Source organism: Dermochelys coriacea, chromosome 19 (assembly GCF_009764565.3).
Source record: "Dermochelys coriacea isolate rDerCor1 chromosome 19, rDerCor1.pri.v4, whole genome shotgun sequence".
NCBI lineage: Eukaryota > Metazoa > Chordata > Testudines > Dermochelyidae > Dermochelys > Dermochelys coriacea.
This window is the reverse complement of record NC_050086.2, coordinates 4,185,866-4,203,204: the sequence shown is the minus strand read 5'-3', so window position 1 is coordinate 4,203,204 and position 17,339 is coordinate 4,185,866. Positions and strand designations below refer to the sequence as shown.

Below are 17,339 nucleotides of genomic sequence, written 5' to 3'. Positions count from 1 at the left end.
CGATGAAGGAAAAGCAGCCCGCTGCTCAAAATAAGTCCCTCTCCCTTTAAAAGTGGGGCAGATGTGGACCTGGATAAACTTTGTGGGTGTTCACCCTCCAAGTGGCAGCTGATTGTGGGTGCCCAGTTTCTCTCTATCACACTGATCTGGCCTGGGGGGTCTGAGCCCCTCCCAATCTTTAGTGTTTACTCTCACAGCACAGTGCTCTTAGCCCCATTTTACAGATGGGGAACCGAGGCACAAGAGGACTAAGCAACTTCCCAGGGCCCACCCACAGTGGCCAAGCAGGAATTGAATCCAGGTCTTCCCCCCCAGCCCAGGCTAGTGCTCCGACCATTGGACGAGCCTTCCTCAAGACCCCTTAAAGGCACCGGTTTCTTAGAAAGTACCAAGTACCCACAGCACCTCCTGCATTGTGCCTTTGCAACCGCTTAGAACTGGGCCCCTTTAAGGGGGTCACCAGTCATCCCCTCCCCCTCCCGTGGCCGCTAGCAAACACAAAGGCCTGTCACTGTCATGTCTGGAATATTCAGGGGTGGGGGGAGGTTTACCAGAGAATTTGTAACAGGGGCTTTGCTCTGGATTAGTGGGGAGTGTCAGGCCCAGGTCCCATGTAGGAGAGGTGCGGCAAGGACCCAGCAGGACAGGATGGAGACTGGGGGATGAGAGGAGCCAGCTCTGCATTTCCAAGCCCCTCTGGAAAAGGGGAGTCTCACATCAGCTCCAGGCAGGCTGCCTCCCCGAGGAAACCCAGCCTCGGTTTGTGCACAGAGGGCCTTGCTGGCAGCACCCCCCACCCCACCCGGGCTGCTGGGGAAGAGACACAACCACCCCTCCCGCTGCGCCAGAGCCAAGCAGGACCCACGAGCTTCACGCTGCTGAGGTGGGATCCTTCTCTAGAACGTCCCGCTCGCTCGGCTGCTGGGTGTCAGGCAGGGGAACGGGACGGTACCAACTGGGAGCCAAAACGCTCAAGAGGGAAAGAAGAAAATGGAGGCTCTGAGTTCTCAGGCTGGTTTAATCTGGCTTCTTTCTACACAACTGCAAGGTCATTTCATTTCCCAAACCTCGGCCCCACAGCAATGCGCCCAGAGCTCCCTGCCAGGGCTCCCGGGGCAGGAGGGTGAAATGGCTTCCAGCTCCCCCCACGAGTCTCTGGCCTGCCAGGCAATTACAGCTTCCCTCACACTCCGCGCCAGCTGCCAATCCGACGCCAGGGGCACCCACCACAGCGAAGAGGGCTGGAGCCCTCTGGCTGGGGAGGGGCTGTGCCTGCTAGCGAGGGTGAATCTGGGGGTCCTGAGAAGCGAGGGGGAATCCCAGCCAGGAACAGGGAGGCGAGCAGTGTGCAAGCCTCCTTGCCCCACTCTGACCCCATGCCATTCAGCTCCCAGGACACAAACACCCCGGCCTCTGGGCAGAGGCAGCCATGCTCCACCACCTGGTCGCAAGTCTTGGCTGTTTCCATGCAAAGGAAGCCTGCAGAATCCAGGGAGATCCAGAGGGATCCAGGACAGGGCGGGCCGAGTGTCGAGGGCCTGTTCACCCTGGGAGTGGAGCCGTCTCCTCCAGGAACTGCGCGGCCTCTGGAGCGTCATCCCTCTCCCTAGCTGTGTGACTGGGTGCGCCAGGGACTCAGGCAGCAATGGCCAAGGCTGCCTAGCTCTGCTTCTTGGCCGTGCAGCCTCCTCCTCCCCATCCAGGGGTGGGAAACTCCAACAAGCAGCCACCTCGCAAGATAGTCATTGTGAGCGACGGGGGTGGACGCCCAGCACAAGCCAGATATTGGTGGATTGGGCTTGAAAACACATGGATGAGATGGGACAGACTCCAGGAGCCCAGCTAAGGGACCCAGGGTCCTGACCGGCAGCCAGATGGACTGGGTGCTCAGCTCCAACCCAAAGGAAAGGGGGAACCGGGCAGCCTGGTTAACTCTTCTCTGGACGGTTCCTGTTCAGCACAGCCCTGGGGGTGAACTCCAGCTTCTCCTTGAGGCTCACCACTTCGGTCAGGTCCTTGCCTGCAATCTCCTGCAGCTTCCTGTCCTCCCGCCGCTCCGAGATGCTCTTCTCCTCCTCAGCTGGCTGCGGGGAGTCACCACGGATGAACCATTCCAGGTGGTAGCCCACTGCCCCCACCACAAAGGCCACAGGGAAGGTGATGTAAGGGGCGTAGGTCCGCACAGTCATCCACAGCAAGGGCCACATGGCGTTGCCAAGAGAGAGTGCCAGATGTGTTCTGGAGAGGGGGGCAGAGTCAGTGTCACAGCTGTATGGACCCACCTCCCTCCTAGCCCCCCACCCAAGGGAGAATCGCCCCCTTCCTTCCCGGCTCCCCAGACAAACCTCCAAGATCCCAAACCATTGTCATCCCCCACATGACCCACCCTGCACCTCCCTCCACTCCAGGGGGGGCCCCAAAATCACCACACGCACTTGACCCTGCCCCTGGACCCAGATACACCCAGCTCCAAAGGCCCAAACTGGAACTCCAGGCAAGTCACCCCCATGCTGGCACCCCCCCAGATGGCTAGATATCTCAGCTACACTTGTCCCCCCCAAACACCCACCTACGTGGCCATGACCCGCCTCAGCGCGTGGGTGTTACATGGGTGGCACTGGTCAAACTCCCACCTGGGGCAGCTCGGCAACCAGGCTGCAGGGTTCTAGGGCAGTTAGTGGGCTGAACCCGCTATGCCAGCCACCTCCCCCCAATCCTGACAGCTTCTGGGGTACCTAGGGGAAGGCAAGGGGCAGTGAGCCTCTCCAAGGTCTCCTGCTCCAGCAGAGCCCAATCCCTAAGAGAAAGGGCAGAACAGCACCCCCCACCACAGCCCATTCATCTCCCAGAGCCCAGGACACAGCTGCTGGGAGCCTGCCCCATGCTTTGTGTTATGCTTGGAAAGTGAAGTATAAACAGGAAGCCCACTCCTGATCCCTCCACCCGAGGGGATAATCAAGGCAGCGGCTGGTTAGTCTGGGGCAGGGAGAGGAAAGGAATTTAGTTCTGGTGGACTCTGGACAGAAACAGCGGCTGTACAGTGTATACACAGCTCTGCCGACGGGGGACACACCCCGATCTTTGATCCATGGGCCCCGCGCTATCCCAGCCCCGGGCTCCCCATGCTCCCAGCTAAGCCCAGGCCCCCCGATCCGGATCCCCCCCCCGGGCTCCCTCCCCCAGCTCAGCCCAGGCCCTCCCGATCCTGATCCACCCCCCTCCCGCTATCCCAGCCCCGGGCTCCCCACGCACCCAGCTCAGCCCCCCCCAATCCTGATCCACCCCCTCCGCTATCCCAGCCCCGGGCTCCCCACATTCCCAGCTCAGCCCCCCCCAATCCTGATCCACCCCCCTCCCGCTATCCCAGCCCCGGGCTCCCCACATTCCCAGCTCAGCCCCCCCCAATCCTGATCCACCCCCCCGCTATCCCAGCCCCGGGCTCCCCACACACCCAGCTCAGGCCCCCCCCCAATCCTGATCCAACCACCCCCCCCGCTATCCAGCCCCGGGCTCCCACACATTCCCAGCTCCGCCCCCCCCAATCCTGATCCACCCCCCCCCCCGCTATCCCAGCCCCGGGCTCCCCACGCACCCAGCTCAGCCCCCCCCAATCCTGATCCACCCCCCCCGCTATCCCAGCCCCGGGCTCCCCACATTCCCAGCTCAGCCCCCCCCCCATCCTGATCCACCCCCCCCGCTATCCCAGCCCCGGGCTCCCCACATTCCCAGCTCAGCCCCCCCAATCCTGATCCACCCCCCCCGCTATCCCAAGCCCCGGGCTCCCCCACGCACCCAGCTCAGCCCCCCCAATCCTGATCCACCCCCCCCCGCTATCCCAGCCCCGGCTCCCCACGCACCCAGCTCAGCCCCCCCAATCCTGATCCACCCCCCCCGCTATCCCAGCCCCGGGCTCCCCACGCACCCAGCTCAGCCCCCCCCAATCCTGATCCACCCCCCCCCCGCTATCCCAGCCCCGGGCTCCCCACGCACCCAGCTCAGCCCCCCCCAATCCTGATCCACCCCCCCCCGCTATCCCAGCCCCGGGCTCCCCACGCACCCAGCTCAGCCCCCCCCAATCCTGATCCACCCCCCCCCGCTATCCCAGCCCGGGCTCCCCACGCACCCAGCTCAGCCCCCCCCAATCCTGATCCACCCCCCCCCGCTATCCCAGCCCCGGGCTCCCCACGCACCCAGCTCAGCCCCCCCCAATCCTGATCCACCCCCCCCCGCTATCCCAGCCCCGGGCTCCCCACGCACCCAGCTCAGCCCCCCCAATCCTGATCCACCCCCCCCCGCTATCCCAGCCCCGGGCTCCCCACGCACCCAGCTCAGCCCAGGCCCCCCGATCCCGACCCCCCCGGGCACGGTCCCTCTCCCAGGCCGCTCGGCCTTTGCCGCGCCGGGCCCACGAGTCAGGCTGAATCCCGGGGGCAGGAACACGCGGGCGGAGGCTCCTTCCCGCAGCGACCCAGGCGGAGGCTCGCCCAGCCCAGCCCAGCCCAGCCGGCTCCGCACCCCGGGCGGCCGGGCCAGAGCGCGGCGGGCACGGGGCGGCCCCAGGCCGGATCCCCGCAGCGGGCCCGGCCCCTCTCACCTCTGCCGGCGGCCCCGGCCCGGCCCCGGCCCCTCTCCCCGCCGCCGGCTTCCGGGCCAGGCCGCGCCGCCGCCGCCGCCTCCCGCCCTCGATGGGCGGCCGCGGGGGCAGGGCCGGAGCCCGGGCGCGCTGCCCGGCCCCCCAGCGTCCCTCCCCCGGCAGCGTCCGGCCCGGGGCTTGATTTCCAGCGGGGGGACTCCGCGGTGTCTGTTCGCCCCGCCCCGGCTGGACTTCGGGGCTCAGGGCCACAGAGCCCCGCTCCGTCTCAATCCTCCCTCTCCAAAGCTGGCGGAGCCCTGGCCCCAGCTGGGCCGGGATTCAGCGCCGGGGCCTCTGCCCGGGCGCCCGGCTGCGAAGGGGCCCGGCCCGGGGGTTGCCAGGCCTCTGGATGGGGCTGGAGCCCGGGGGGGGCCAACCCTGGCTGGGGACCCCTCCTGCCAGGCACCAGAGCCAGGTGCCGCCTGTGGACATTTCATCCAGGCTCTGCCTTGGGTGCAAACCAGCAGCGTTGCTTGGGATCCGGGCGGGCGGGCGGGCGGGCATGTGTCCGTCCAGGCCCGGGGCACCGGGGCGGTGCCCGGAGGGGATTGGGAGCTGGGATGTGGTGGGACACCCTGGCCAGCCGGCTAGAGGATTCTCCTCCGCCTTCATTGCGAGGGCCGGTTCTTAGACTCCAGCCAAGGCTGTCTCCAGCGCTGGCCCCCCGCCCTTTCACCCCGCTCCCTGTCACTTCGGGTGGCACCTGCCCGGGAGGGTCTTTGCTTTCGAGGGATGAACTTCTGGGCTACACAAGCACCCGGTTTGCCCGAGGATGTAGCCCTCGGGTTGGAGACAATCCCTCAAAACCACCCGAACAGCTTGGGAGCGAAGAGCAGGCTGGGCCAAGTCCCTCAGTCCCGACCCAGAGCCCCCCTCCCCCAGCCCCCCAAGTGGTTCCAGCCCTGGGTTCACTGATTCACAGCTCTGCTGCCCCTCTCAATACAGAGCTCTGCACAGCTCCTGGGGGCTCAGGCAGGAGGCACTCGCTGCACCTCAACTGATAAAGCTGCTTCCTGCAGACGGAAAAGGAGGACTTGTGGCCCCTTAGAGACTAACAAATTTATTAGAGCATAAGCTTTCGTGAGCTACAGCTCACTTAGCTCACGAAAGCTTATGCTCTAATAAATTTGTTAGTCTCTAAGGGGCCACAAGTCCTCCTTTTCTTTTTGCGAATACAGACTAACACGGCTGCTACTCTGATTCCTGCAGACGCTGTTAGGAGCCCCCTTCTAGTCTCAGCCGTGGTAACATGCAGGGCCCAGCCCAGCTGCTGCAGGGAGCCCTCTGCTAATAAAGTCTGTTCCAGTGACCCCTTGCAGCAGACTCAGCAAGCCACCTGGCAGCATAGTGAGTTGTGCAGGAGAAATGCGCTCCTCTCTGCATCTTCCCCAGCATCGTGACAAGCCACCTCGCTCCTGCTCCCAGAGAAGAGCAGCAAGTCCCCACCGTGGTGAGCTGACTCCAGACTCAGCCCTCCCCTTCCCTTAAACCAGACAAGAAAGTGAGACATAGGACACAAAGGGTCAAAGGTGAGACTAGCACCGGCTGGGAGAATGGTGCCAGGCCCAGAGTAATCAAAGAGTCATCTTTATTACAGTACGGCTAAGTTTGTTACAATAAAAATGAAACCACATGTCACAGTCACTGTACAGTATTGTTTGTCTTACAGAACTTACAAGTGGAAGGGCTTCCTCTTCCAGGCACATTGCTAAGAACTAAAGTGTGGACGGAGGCAGAGAACAGGTGCATCGAGCTGATGGTTGCTTTCCTGGCCGGGACGGTAACAGCAGTGTATTGGAGAGTATTGGATGCTGAGCAAGGAGTCTCTTGCCTTTCCCCTCCTCCAGCTGGGCCAGATCTCACGCTGCTGGGAATTTTTTTCATGATTCTCTGTTCCAGGATATGCTGGTTGGATTCCCCCCTCCTTCCCTTTAAACATCTATTTTAATGTAAAAAGGAAAGGAGGACTTGTGGCACCTTAGAGACTAACAAATTTATGTGAGCATAAGCTTTTGTGAGCTACAGCTCACTTCACTGGATACATCCGATGAAGTGAGCTGTAGCTCACGAAAGTTATGCTCACATAAATTTGTTAGTCTCTAAGTTGCCACAAGTCCTCCTTTTCTTATTGTGGATACAGACTAACATGGCTGCTACTCTGAAACCTGTTATTTTAATGTAGTAACTTGAGGCCATGATATGATTCTTTCAAACCCTCCCAACTGGACAGGCACATAACAGAGGCCGGGGGAGCGTTTAGCACCAGGTCATGGTATGGATCCCATCCAAGGGGGGGATGTAAAGGCCCCAGGGGTGAGTGGTGCATTGCTCTTGGTAGAATTAAGCTCTCCTCCCTCCACCTGCCCAAGCCAATATGGTTGTGGAATCTCCCGTCTCTCAGTACATCCTACCTGTCCCAGGTGCTACAGGGAGGAATCCCAGCATGCACCAAGCAGGATGTCCCCTTGGGCTGAAATTTACTATTGTCGCCTGAGGGACCCAGTCAGGGATCGGGGCCTCCATAGTGCTAGGTGCTGTATGCTCATGAAAAAGACGGTCCCTGCCCTAGAGATCTGGCCACCTAGGCTGTGGCTGGTGTCTCCTTGCCTTGCTGCTCCTTTAGCCACTCTTCTTGGGATCTTTCCTCCCCTCTTCATGTCTGAAGCAGGGTGTCTCCAAGACAGCTGAGTGGGCAGGGAGCAGGAGCTGGTACAATCATAGGGTGGCAAGAAGATGGGGGGTCCCCCTTGAAGGGTTTCACAGTGCAGGGGGCTCCCCAGTTATAAGGAGGGACAATGTGAGAAGGCAGCACTGAGTTGTTTCCTTGAACTTTCAGAGTGTGTGGCTTGGCAACCCCATTTTTCCAGGACAGGACACCTGGCTCAGTGGGTGAACTCTGCTCCCCAGCCTTACAGACATCAGGGCAGGTGGAACAGACTGTACTTTGTGGGGGGGGGAAGGAGGGGTCTGCAGGGCTGGGGAGCAGAATGAGTGAAAAGGAGAGGAAAGACAACCCAGGACAACCAGCAGGGGAGAACTTGGACCATCTGATCTCCAAGACCCTGGCGGGTACCTACCCTACAGGGCCCCTCTGTTTATGCCCTATCCCCCTACCACCTCACCTGAGAGGGCCTAGCCTGGTCTGAAATCACCCCCTCCATTCGGCACGCTCAGGACTACAGCCTCGTGGAGAAGGTGCCCACGGTGGGTAATATGAAGAATGTGGAGCCCAACCTTTGGCTTGCGTACAGGTAACGATGTGCAGAGGGGGCGGTGGACAATGGGCTCCCCAGGCACATTTCATCTACGTGCTGTTAGGGCTGATGGCTTCGTGCTATAGGGGGGTCACCCCATGAGCCCTGAAGAAAGGTACCATGGCAGCCATGCCAGGAAGAGGAGGGCATCCCCTTTACAGCTTCACAAAAGAGAGGGCACCTCCTCTACTGTAGCATGAGTGTGAGGGCATTCCTCATGATACCCAGGAGGACAGGGCACTGCTAATGCCATATCATGGAGGATGGGATGCCCATGGAGGAGGGGGTTCTTGTAATGTGATATCCTATCTGCCACTTTCACAAGTAGGAACTCAGCTTGAGGAAGGGCAGACCCACATTCATGTCTTGGGTCTGTCTCCAATGACAGACTGGAGCTTTGGAGTCGTGTCCCTGGGCTCCCTGTGCCTCCATTTCCCCCCTTGATAAGGAGAGCGGCACTTACCCGGCCTCCGAGGGGGGCTGGCAGCTAGGGAGCTGGTACAGCTGCTGGAGGTTATCGTCACTGAGGTGGTCTGAACAGAGCAGGGTCCCAATCCTCCATCGCCCCCCAGGGCCTATCTTTTACACCAGTGCAAAGCGGGGGTAGGCATCACCGAACAGAACGGCCGCATTTCACACTCGCTTTGCTGCGAGGTAAAGGACTGCATGAGGCGCAGGGTGATGACCCACAGGCCACGAGCCAGAGTCCCACCACCATGGCAACCTCCAGTTCCACTTGCCCTTCCCTGCCAGGGCTTTGCTTTTCCAAGTCACTTTCCCAGCTGGCGTTAGTGACAGTGACTGACCGGGGAGGGCGGTTCCTGGAACGCAACCACCAGGAGCTGCTGTCCCTGGGCACTATTGGCCAGATAGAGACTGAAGGCTAATGCCTGCTGACCTGCCCCAGTCCTTACTCAGGCTGAACCTACTGAGGCCTCCAGGCCTTGGCCCTGCCACACTCTTTGTGGCCTAACCCGGCTGCCAGCAGCGAGGGCAGCTGCCTTGCTTGGTAGGGCACCATGCTGCGAAGGAGGGGCCCTGTCCTGGCGTCTGTGAGCCCACATGGGTCCCCAGGATGGGAGCAGCAGGTGACACCGAAAGGGTCACAAAATGATGGCTGCACCACTGGGCGGCAGGAGCCAAATTGAGGCTTTGGCAAAGCCAGAGGGCTTGGGTAGCCCCCCGCAGGGCAGCTGCAGGGCAGGGCAGGGAAAGGGGCTGGAGAGCGTTTGTGATGAGGGAGAAGGGCCAAGAGGCAGTGGGCCTGGCTGGCATTGGCGTGGCTCGCTCCTGAGTGCCTACCGTTCCCGTTAGTTTGCACTGTAGGAGAAGGGCTTCGCTATGGGCTGGGCAGGCAGGGCCGGCATGGCAAGCCCCATCGCAGCCCGGCTGGAATAAAACCTCCCGCTCCAATGCTCAAGGGTCCACACGGTGAGTGCAGCGTCACCTTTGCCATGGCTGCTATTGCACAGGCGTTCTCAAGCTTTTCCATACCAGAAGCCACTCCCACCTGGCTGAGACCCCCACCCCATTCAGCACCAGGGGTTTGTGACCTTTGGGTTGAGAAGCCCCAAAACAGAGGCTCTGAAATCATCATATAGAACAGATGTGGCAAGTAACAACGAACCCGCATTTCACCCCACAGGAAGCCCCCGAGCCCCCTGCCCACGACAGAAACGTCGTTCCCAAGTACCCTCGCCTGCTGGAGCTCCGTCTGTGCGGTTAACAGCTCCAAGGGTTCTCTCACCTTCCTTAACACTGGTAAATACAACACAAGGAGCCGGCCCAGCAACACCCTGGGGACGCAACAGCGGGTTCCTCTTCCTCCTAAGGCAAGATGGGTTGTCAATGGCACGTTTGCCATTCCCTGCCATCTGCTCCGGCCTGGCCCCTGGCGACAGCCGTGTCTTTAAACCAGATGCAGATGGGTCAGAACCAGTGTCCTGCACTTAGCTCAGGACCAATACCCTGCATGGTGGATTGGTCGCTTGAAAGGCCAGGCTTGTTTCTATGCCCTGTCTAATGGGAGAGGGGACAGCAGCAAGGGAAACCCGAAACCAACCCCAAAGACCTCAGCTTCTGCCAGCCCTTGCCATTGCTAGACAGAAACCAAACGCTGCTCCAAAGACACCTGCTCCTCCCGCCGCCCAACCTCACCCTCGAATTGCACTCCCAGGATAAACTAGTCAGACCAGCAGCTGGTGGGGAAATCGAAGAGGGATGGAAAATAAAGTGACCATCCAAGTTTTGACCTTCTCCTAGCCTTCCGTGGCGAGCGGATGCACGCCAGTGCAGGTCCAGGATTCACGCTTGAAGGAAGGGAAAGAAAGAAAGAAAGAAAAGAGAAATCATAGCATATTCTTACTGACGATGTAAGTGTAGGGAAAGCAGCGGCTGGTTTTGCGGCTGCCACGGATTTCCTGATGATCTGATCCCAGTCTCACCAGCAGGGACACAGCTGTGGTCATGTGTAGTTTTTGTTTTATTCCTTCGATTATATGTATATATGTATAGAGGTCTATGACCATGGATTCCCCGAGGTGCCCAAGCAAGAGGCAGGGATGGGACTGAACCATGGTGGGGGTGCGGGGAGGGACTGCCCCTCATGCCTGCCATGGCCCGAAGCCTCATGCCAGCAAGGGAAGCTGGTCCACCGGGCTTCCGGGAATGGTGACTTTGGCACAGGCCCCCTCTGGTGCAGCATGGAGCTCGGCGGTGCTTCCCCCCGCAAGACGCTTTGTTTGCATTGAATTGAGGAAATGAGAGAAGTTAAAGGTGGCGCGACCGTGGTGGGGAGGACACACGGAGGTGCAGGGGTGGGCCTGCCTGCCCCCAATCAGCTGAGCTGGGGGGGCTCCTCCCTTTCCAGCATAAGGGGGAAGGCGGGAGAAGAGGGGGGACATGAGGAGAGGGGGACACGAAGGAGAGGGGGGCTGCAAGGAGCAAAGTACAAAGAGATGTGAAAGGAGGGTACAGGAAGCCACCAGGGAGTGTACAGGGAAGGGGAGATGGGCTTGGAAGGGGACAGGGCCTCAAGAAGGAGGGGAGATGGAGGGCAGAAAAGGCTTCAGGGCCGACAGGGGGCTCAGAGAGAGGGCAATGGGGAAAGGCCAGGAAGGGGCTTGTGGGCAGGCAGGGTGGGGGAGAGCCCTGACCCACGGGGAGGAGCATGAGGGCAGGACAGAACCAGGCTCGTGTTCATTCGCTGTCGGATCCATGAATCGTAGATGATAAAAAGTCGAGAAGCTGTGAGTGGGCCGAGAGCTGCCCCCGGGGGTCCCTGCGGCTCGGGCCCTGGCCATCACAGTGAGCTATGTACTCTCTCTGTACAGTGTGGGTAGAAAAGCCAGGGCTCCGTTCACAGCCTGGTCTGGGCCTCGGGGATGTAGATCTCGATACTGTCTGCGCTCTCGGTGGCTGAGTTCTGGCGGAAGGAGGCAGCTCTCTTAGCAGCCAGGAGCCTTTTCCTGGCTTCCTGCCTCTGCCGGTCGACGGAGTCCAGGGAGCGCTCCTTCACCGGGTGCACCTTGGAGCGCGGCGGCTTCTTTGGTATCGGGGGAGGGACCTTCTTCTCTTCCTGTGCAGACAGACAGACAGAGCAGGGCTTAGAGGGGGTTCCAGGAGGCGCTGGATGTGCCGTGTTAGACAGCATGTGCCTGGGGTGCACACAGGTGTGTGAGTGTCTGTGTTCATCTGGGTGTGTGGGGGGATGTATGCACAGCTGCATGATTGTGTGTGAGACCATGCAAGGGTGCACACAGTGGGCATGCACATTCATGTGTGTGCATGTGTCTGTGTATGCACATCCAAATGTGTATGTGTTTGTGCATCTGTGTGTGAATATTCATATGTGTGTCCATCTGTCTGTGTGAGAGGCCATGCAAGAGAACACACACTTGAGTCGGTGCCTGTCTATACACTCTGATGTCTGTAAGAATCCATACGTATATGTGCAGCTATAAACAGATGTGTGCTTGCACATCTGTATGCATCTGTGTGCATCTGTGTACGTGCATGCATCCCAGTGTTTGTACATACGTCTGCATCCATATCGGAGTGCATGTGTCGGCAAGCGGATACCCCCAGGTGTGTACCTATCTCTATACAGAATAAATGGGTCAAATTCTGTGCTGACTGACACTCTGTTCAATTCCACCAGTCCCTGGGGCTGAGTGCAGTCCCTGGGGTTGAAAGTCAGCACAGGATCTAGCCCAGTGCCTGCGTACATGCTTCGTGCGTGCTGTGTTCACACAAGGCAAATGAGGGCTGCATTTTCTGCCTGCGACACGGGCTGGTGATTGTGCTTGACCTTGGGAGCATTCCACCAGGATTTGAATCAGTGTGATGGATGGTAGGGCTGCTAGGGGGTGAGAGGACTGGAATTGCTTTGGTTTGTCCTACGCGGTGCATGTGTGCACAGAGGATATCTGTACCTTTGAAGATAACATCAAACAGAGGACACGCCGTAGCTGTACGTGAAAAACACAGGAGAGAAAAGGGCTCTGTTCGGGGTTTTTTTTTTTGTTTTTTTTTTAAGTGTTAACTAAAGATGCCTGTTGATTTTGCCTGGCACAGATCAGCAGTGCCAGCTCAGGAGCGGAAGTGTGCATGGAAAAAGAAAAAGGTAGCTGTGATGATACATATCTCGCGTCCCCGACGTTTTCCCCACGAAGTCCCTGAGACACAGCCAGGATGGGATCTGTATAGAAGTGACTTCGAGCTGAGCTCAGCCTACTTTTAGCTCACTTACGCTCTGTCTACACTTATGGCGGTGTGCAGAGTACAGGGAATGGCAGCGGGACACTAAATGGTAAAAATAGCAGTGTAGACGCGCAAGGCTCTGCTTGGGCATGTAGAGAGCCGGACAGGGTATAGACCCCAGGGGTTCAGGTGTGCGGGGCACTCTGCTCTACCCACCTAAGCTGTCCCTCACTGTCTACACTGCCATTTACACTCACACTAGCTGGGCATGCAGTATCTTCACTCTCCACCTACCCTGACCGGAGTCGCTCCCCGTGACTCACAAAGGCTTCATCTGCAGGCAGGGTCTGAGACAGACGGGCTAGGGCTTTGCTAACTGGTCCTGGCCACGCTCACAATCTGGCAGGGCTCCCACCAGCTTGCCCCTCTCTGTCCCACTGCGGCAATAGCCCAGTCCTGTCATCCCCCACCCCAGGCCCACGAACCAATGAAAGGGGAAGAGAGAGTTAATCTCCACTGAGACCTGCGATGGAGCCCAAGGTTCATCTGTTTCCTGGCCTGCCCCTTTTCCCCGCAAGAGGGGGTTGAGGACAGTATCAGGGATGCAATGCAAGGAGACGCTCCGTAATCCACACACACACTGGAGACGCCAAGGAACACAAACTTTCTCCTGGAGCTGGGAAACAGCTGGAGTGCCTTAAGACAGAGTGCTCCCTCTCAGCACTTCCCTGATTCTAGCCAGACCCATTTCTACCCATGGCAGCTGGGACCCAACTCCTCTTTTTCTCCACTCTTTTTGCGAGACGGTGCTCGAATGCTATGGGGAACACAACCTACATAGACAATAGATCCGATTATGTCCCCTCCCGCTCTCCCCCAACAAACCCTCTGCTCTTCTGCCAAGCCATGAATACACTCGCTAACAATGCCCCACATGTAACAACAGAAGAGCTGCCATTCTGAGTCAGACCATGGTCCACCTTGCCCAGTATCCTGTCTCCAATAGTGGCCCACACTAGAGCTTCAGGAAGAGTGTACAAAACAGGGCAATTATGGAGTGATCCACTCCTGTCTTCCACCCCAGCTTCAGGCAATCAGAAGTCTAGGGTCATCCAAGTATGGGGTTGCATCCCTGACCATCTTGGCTAATAGCCATTGATGGACTCATCCTCCATGAACTTTTCAAGTTCTTTTTTTAATCTAGTTATATTTTTGGCCTTCACAACATCCCCTGGCAATGAGTTCCACAGGTTAGTTGTGCATTGTGTGAAAAAGTACTTCCTTACATTTGTTTTAAACCTGTTGCCTCTTAATTTCATTGAGTAACCCTGGATTTTTGTATTGTGTGAAAGGATCAAACACTTCTCTACTCACTTTTTACATGCCGTTCATGATTTTAGAGACCTCTAGCATATCCCACCATAGTCATCTCTTTTCTAAACTGAAGGACCCTAATCTTTTTGGTCTCTCCTCATAAGGAAGCCATTTCACATCCTTGATCATCTTTGTTGCCCTTCTCTGAATCATTTCCAATTCCACTATATGCTTTTTGCAATGGGGCAAATAGAACTGAACACCATATTCAAGGTATGAGTGCACCATGGAGTCACATAGTAGCATTATGACATATGCAGTCTTCGTTCTCCAGCTGGAGGCCAACAAAAGCTGACTTTGTGCACTGTGAAGTGAGAGCTACCCCGCCCCGACACCCGAGCTGCACCCCCCACCCTTCTCAGCCAATTGGCAGAGATGGTCTTATCCCCCTACCTTAGGCTCAATGAGTTTCCATCCATTGGCCTTGAGCTGCTGAAGCTCTGCGAACTTCAAGCTGACATCCTCGATGGACAGCTGCAGGAGGTCCCAGAATCCAGCCAGGTCTTGAAAGGTGGGCATGGGGAATGCATTAGGGTCCTTCCGAAGGGGGAGAAGACAAGGCTGGTTAGCTCCTTACATACCATAGGGTGCAGGGGACTCCAGGTCTTCCATCACTTCCCTGCTCAAGCTGATGAGGAGCAGAGCTGGGCTGTCTGGGCCTTATTGGATTAAAAATGTGTCCCTTAGCAGGGCTGAGACAAAATGCTGCAGGGAAATAAGAACCAGGCTGGGCTTTCAGCCCAGAGCCCGAATCAGCTCCCGATGTGGGAGAAGGCTGGGAATTGTTATAACTATTTAATTAAAAGGCTGGTGCAGCTGTTGCTTCCAGCCAGAGATGAAATAACCAAATTGCCAGAAGAAAGTGCCATTTATTCTCTACGGTACCTTGGACCCAGCCTTAAGAGGGTCCTGGTAAGCCTCCAACCCTTCAGGTAGCACCTCCAAATGGAACCATCGCCAGCTGTGCAGAGTGCCATGTACTCACTTCAGGCTGCCACCTCAGCCCAGTTGCCCGTCACACAGAACACATCCCTGGGAAACCCATAAGGAAGGAGAAGGCGCTCACCATGTTCTGCTGGCAGAGTCGGAAAAACTGTTGCACCTTCTGGGACATCAGGAGCTGGGTGCTGCCCACGGCGCTCCGGATCTTCTCCAGAACTGGTAAGGCACACAGAAAAAAACAATGTGTGAGGAATTTGCTAATGACATGCCCTCCCAGCTCCAGAGATGCGCCATCACAAGCCCTGGAGAGTATTTCTTGCCACTAATGTGCAGGGCAACCACTGGCTCAGGTTCCAAAGGGGATATACCCCATACCCGTTACTCAGGGCTGCACAACTCCAGTCCCCCCAAGCCCTACGGGAATCCTTGGGTGCCCTGCATCCCCCTTCCAGTCTCCCAGCCCTGCCTGACTCACTCTCCTCCGGCAGGTCGTAATCCTCAGCCTCCCGCTCCATCTGCTGGCACCAGCCTTCCATCTTCTCCACCTCAGCCTGCAATAGCTTAATGAACCACTCCCCGTCCCGGTGGCAGGGAGAGGCCCTGCCGGAGTCGGGGAGGCTGCGGGAGCCCCTTTCGATCCAGGAGTCCCGCCGGGGCACCTCCACAGTGTCATACTGCATCTGGTAGTCCTCCCGGTAGGCCCACTGGCCCTGCGTGTGCACTGTCTTGAACACCGAGTACTGCCGGCTGGATGCGTCTGGCTCTGAGGAGTGCCGCTGGAAGGGCCGCCCGAACTGCAAAGCCTTGTCCTCTGTGGCCACCGACAGGCCCGTGAAGCCTTCCAGCTCCAGGTCGGCCTGCACACCAGCCGTCACGCTGTTTGAGCGCTTGAACCGGGCCCGCCTGGGGACAGGGAGATAAAGGGGTTATGGGGACGGACTCCCGTTCCCACAGCAGGGGCCGCAACCGCACTGCAAAGCATTCAAACCACAACAGGGGGGCATCGGCACAGCTGCAGGAGCTCCAGGACTGGAATAACGGGGAGCTGTGGGTTGGGACTGAGGGGCAGCAGCATAGCTGGGGGGCTGGAATAACGGGGAGCTGTGGGTCAGGATTGGAGGGCATCGGTAGAGCTGCAGGAGCTCCAGGACTGGAATAATGGTGGTGGGGAAGTTGTGAGGTGGAGGGATTGAGGGACAGCAGCAGGGGCTCCGGGACTGGGATAACAGGGGGCTGCGGGTCAGGATCGAAGGGCATCGGCAGAGCCGTGTGTGGGACCTGGAGCTGGAGGGGTGTGTGTGTGTGTGGTGGGGGGGTCTAAGAAAACCTGCCCAGCTGGAGTGTAATCCCTAGTTCAGAGCACAGTGACTGTAAACCCCATGCACTGGGGCTGCGCTGCCCCTCTGCAGTGTGACCCTCCCCCTGCCCAGCCGGGACACCTCGCCCCTTGCAGGAGCAGAGCAAGGGGCCAGCTGGCTCCCGGACCGGGAAGCTGCGCTGGGAGGCTCACAAGCTGTTGACTCCCGGCTGTCCGTGGGGACAGCCCGCTAACAGCCGCTTCCTCGTGTTCCCTCATTTCGATGCCTTCTCTCCTGCTTGCGCACGCTAGCCTGTTTCTATGGTAACGGGCCCTGGATGGATGCTGAAGGACGGGGACGGGAACACACACTCAGGCCCCTTGTTAAGCAAAGAGAAAGAACATTGTAGAGTTCCCCTCAGATGCCTCAGCCATGGGCGGGAAGGAGTGGGGGAGGCAGGGAGGGTGAACAAGCAGCCCAGCCTCTGAGGGGCTTGGGTCAGGGCTGGACAAGCCCCAGTGGCCCACGTGAAGGGCCCCTTTGGTGGCCATCTCTAGGGATTCCAGCCGGATTCCACTTGGCATCTCAGCTTCTTCGTCTGAGCAGCTGAGTCATAGCCATGCCTCGTACCCAGCCTTGCTCAGCCCCAGGTATTGATGGTCTCAGACAGATCCTACAGAACCGTGCTTCCAGTTCCGTATCAGAACCAGGGGGCTCTATGATGGGCAGATCCAAACCCCCAGAACCGAGCCCCAGATCTGGATCAGAACCACAGGCAGATAGAAGCTGCTGATCTCCAGGCACACACACATCCCTTAGGGATCAATCCCAGAGTCACTACTCACACCTGCAGCAAGATGGAACCGAGACAGCTGCAAATCCCTCAGTACCCGCCCAGTGCATAGGTTAACGCATGCTTTGTGACGGCTGGTGTTCTGGCATATCAATCAAGGCCCCAGGGTAACAAACGTGCTGATAAAACAGGAAGGAGCCGTAACAGGGTACCAGAGCCTCTGGCCTCTTGGGTGCAGATCTGAATCTATTAGCAGTGAGCAAAAGTTGTGACGACTTGAGAGCCACCTGCTGACCTGTGTGATGCAAGTTTGCTGGGCCTCAATCCATTTTGCAGCGGACGAG

General features: G+C 58.4%; 2 protein-coding genes across 5 annotated transcripts in view; both read right to left on the bottom strand.

Moving 5' to 3' along the window:
• Positions 1-1,000: 1,000 nt before the first annotated feature.
• On the bottom strand, positions 1,001-4,752 carry SMIM12 (small integral membrane protein 12). 3 transcript variants are annotated; one of them, XM_038377611.2, is made up of 2 exons: positions 4,595-4,752; positions 1,001-2,238 (listed from the first exon to the last, which is right to left on the bottom strand). In XM_038377611.2, exon 2 carries the CDS (start codon positions 2,205-2,207, stop codon positions 1,929-1,931), a length of 279 nt encoding a protein of 92 aa, XP_038233539.1. In that variant the 5' UTR covers positions 2,208-2,238; positions 4,595-4,752; the 3' UTR covers positions 1,001-1,928. The 3 variants fall into 3 exon arrangements, with proteins under 3 accessions (XP_038233539.1, XP_038233540.1, XP_043361858.1); XM_038377612.2 differs by lacking the exon at positions 4,595-4,752 and adding an exon at positions 4,324-4,347; XM_043505923.1 differs by lacking the exon at positions 4,595-4,752 and adding an exon at positions 2,570-3,098.
• Positions 4,753-6,716: 1,964 nt separating this feature from the next.
• Positions 6,717-17,339, bottom strand: part of DLGAP3 (DLG associated protein 3) — a 137,700-nt gene continuing 127,077 nt past the window's right edge. For both annotated transcript variants that reach the window (XM_038377985.2, XM_038377990.2), the window contains exons 8-11: positions 15,380-15,807; positions 15,029-15,120; positions 14,356-14,499; positions 6,717-11,464 (exon numbers count right to left, since the gene is read on the bottom strand). In XM_038377985.2, the coding sequence (XP_038233913.1) occupies positions 11,246-11,464; positions 14,356-14,499; positions 15,029-15,120; positions 15,380-15,807 (883 nt within the window). In that variant the 3' untranslated portion in view covers positions 6,717-11,245. The remainder of the gene's footprint in view (positions 11,465-14,355; positions 14,500-15,028; positions 15,121-15,379; positions 15,808-17,339) is intronic.

Bases quoted from the DNA above. Each gene is read 5' to 3' on its own strand.
- SMIM12 (XM_038377611.2), bottom strand. From the start codon at position 2,207: ATGTGGCCCTTGCTGTGGATGACTGTGCGGACCTACGCCCCTTACATC.